The sequence below is a fragment of the Contarinia nasturtii genome, unplaced genomic scaffold (genome assembly GCF_009176525.2).
Source record: "Contarinia nasturtii isolate CC-2019 unplaced genomic scaffold, AAFC_CNas_1.1 Cnas_scaffold_193, whole genome shotgun sequence".
In the NCBI taxonomy this organism is placed as follows: Eukaryota; Metazoa; Arthropoda; class Insecta; order Diptera; family Cecidomyiidae; genus Contarinia; species Contarinia nasturtii.
In genome coordinates, this window is record NW_022197550.1 from 1 (window position 1) to 3,155 (window position 3,155).

Below are 3,155 nucleotides of genomic sequence, written 5' to 3' on the forward strand. Positions count from 1 at the left end.
AAAAGAATTGCTGTTTAAGAAAAGTAGCAACTTCATTTTTTTCTTTTGCAAAGTGACTAGCAGATAGACGGGCCAATTTTTGATACGTTATTTCGATCCTTAAAATTCATCAATGCAATAATAATAATAATAATTACATTCTGTCTTCGGTTCACTTCATTACGTATGTCATCGTCTATCAAAGGCAAAAAAAAATTTGAGCAGAAAAGTTTTCGAAGAAAACAAAATTCATCTTCAACTGATGATTAATAACTTTTGCTTGTTTGTTGTATGCGCCAAATTCATTGCGGATAGCGTCAGAATTCAGAAATGAGAGAAAATTACTTGATCTTATTCAACATGACATTGATTAGTTGATTGAATCTGGGTAAATTTCTTTCGTCTAATCTGAAATCATTTTGAATTTTATCTCTACGTCTCTCTTTCTATCTCTCATTCCCACTCCATTTTTTTTTTTGCTTTATCCGTGTCTACCCAAAATGAATTGAATTTCTTTGGTCGAAAACGATGACTATATGTATATCGTTTAGAATGTGAATAAATAATGTTTCTTGCGAATAGAGCGGAAGCATCGCATGGATTATGACGTGAATATAACAAAAATTTAAGCATAAAAACAACATCGTTATGATTAATCATTTTTGTCCAACATATTCCAGAGAAGATTGAATTTATCCTAATTTTCTTCTGTAACCGAATTAATGTTTTTTGATGTTTTTTAATTTTTTATCTTCTCGACTTTTGAAATTAAAATTCAACTTGATCTTATTTTGCATTTTCTCTTTCAGATGAATACAGCGATAAATCAAAACGGTCTAATCAACAACAGTCAACATATACATTTTTATGATAAAATAAATATTACGTATGAACAACGTCCAGTACGTTTTTCTGTAGCGAAAGAACATGGGGTCATTTAATATAGTGTTTAAACCAAATAAATGCGATAATGAGACTAATCAAGAAAACACATTCGGTGTATCATAAACTTACCAAACAAGTCATTCTGCCAATCGATTAAAGACCAACAAAGTTCAAACTGAGCAGTGTTACATGCACGAGCTGTCACTGTTATTAATGCTACTGTGCGTGTAAGCAGTAGGCGAGCGCAAAAGCTTAATTCTTGAAACATCATCAAAATTTGCCAGCGGCAAAAGGAAGAGAAGACGACAACGACGAAAAAGCACACAAAAAATAAATGAAAATGCGATATAAAGTGAATTTTCATGCTTTACTGTATTTTTTGAGTATCTGTTCGCCAATGATGGGGAATCAAGCGCCAAATACCCATCTGAATTCAAACGATAGAAAAATCAACAGTGGCACTGACACATCTAATACATTTTTAATAAATTTGAATAATAATAATCACAGCAATGAGAACAAAGCAGGAAGTCAGCGCACAACATTTTTAGCTAGCACTTTGGAAAAAATTGCAAATATTTCCACTGGACTTACATCAAATAATGAAACAAATCGCGTAAAACACACTAAAATCCAAACGAGTAAGTTTATATTGTTAATAAATTGGGTTGTAAAACGAAATGTTGATTATTATTAAGTAAATCTAAAGAAATGAAAATAAAAGAAATAAGAAGAGTGGAATTCCGTTATGGTCAAAGAAATTGCATCGCAATATGTATATAAAGGCAGCTTTATGTTTGCATATTATCATCGTCATCACCATCACTGGTTGTCGGAACGAAAATGAAGTACAATGCTGTTGGAACCATTTTATACAGAAAGCATAATAATAATAATATAATATTTGTTACACGCCTTTTTTAGCCATGTGCTTTTCAAATAGTGTCAATTTCCGCAATCCAACTAATGAATCTTATTGTTTCGCGAGCGACTTCGTTTATGATTCCATTTCCTGATGCTGCATTGCAGTCGGACATATTTTGTATTCGCCAAGTGCACAATATAATTCAAAATATGGCGGTATTTCCTTTCGTTTACTCTCTTCTTCGCTCTTCTGAATGAAATATAATTTGCTTGCAGTTAACACAATTGCAGTTGCACAATTGGTGCACTAAAATGATCAACTTTTTTCGTTTTTTTCTTCACTTTTAGAGAATGGAAATAGCAGTGTGGCAATTTTCAAAACAACAGAAGCGTTGGAAGTCAAAGTGACAGAAAATCATCAACTGAAATCAATGTCATCGATAAAAGAGGCATTGTTGTTAGCATCACCTTGGCCCCCACCGCCAGTAAACCAATTGAACAACAAGTATTTTGTCAATCAAGTGCAATCGAACTTGAGTAGTTCACAACAGAATTCTAATCAAGTAACAGAAGCTGAATCAACGATTCCGTATGCCGTTGAAACATCTACAATTACAACAAGTCAAGCTGTTGCCGCAGTCAACAAATATTTTGTTAGCAATGCTTCATTATTATCGATAGAAAACGTGACACATAATAGCTTCTCAACAGTGTCGTCGTCTAAAACACTTTCTAAAACAACTTTAAATCCATTGTCTATATTGAATAAAAATAAAACTGTTCAGCAGCAACAGCAACATCATCATCATCAACAACATGGCAAAACAAATGGATCAACATCAACTGGTCGAACACACTTTCAAATCGCACAAAAGCAACTAACTCTATCCAAAAATATACGGACTGAACCTCCTCCAATGTTAAATCATATACTTGATTCTCTGTCTGTTTCGCATCTTCATCACGATCACAGGTTTGTACATATGAAAGTAAAACGATTTCGGAAATGTTTTGTGTATATTTTGAATGGGACACATATAATTGACAAAGTTTTCTCGGCATTTTGGACTGACACAACATATTTCTCCATGTCTCTGTACACCTGTATGCAGTGCGCAAGGACAGCGTCAAATAAATAAACTGGCATATGCACAAATAAAACTGGTCAAAAACGGCAGAAATGGGTGAATGGTGATACATTGTGTTTTACACAAGATTACCATCACCTAGGTTTATTTGGTTTCATTAAAATTTAATTGCTTTTGGCATTTTATGGATGCAGATAACGTGCCACAATATAGGGTTGAAACACAGGCGATGCTTAATTTTGGGTGATACTTTGAATTCAACAGCCAACAGACAGAAACATCTAATGACTTTGTTGTACTACGGAAAAGGCCATTTGCATAGTGTTTTTTCTTTTATTG

General features: G+C 33.4%; 1 protein-coding gene across 1 annotated transcript; it reads left to right on the forward strand.

The window, feature by feature from the left end:
* Nucleotides 1-789: 789 nt before the first annotated feature.
* LOC116336851 (putative uncharacterized protein DDB_G0268364) lies at nt 790-2,832 on the forward strand (the record flags this gene model as incomplete). The annotated part of the gene is made up of 2 exons (XM_031761017.1): nt 790-1,505; nt 2,077-2,832. Coding segments are annotated over exons 1-2 (1,063 nt in total), but the record flags the coding sequence as incomplete, so codon positions are not given.
* Nucleotides 2,833-3,155: the final 323 nt, after the last annotated feature.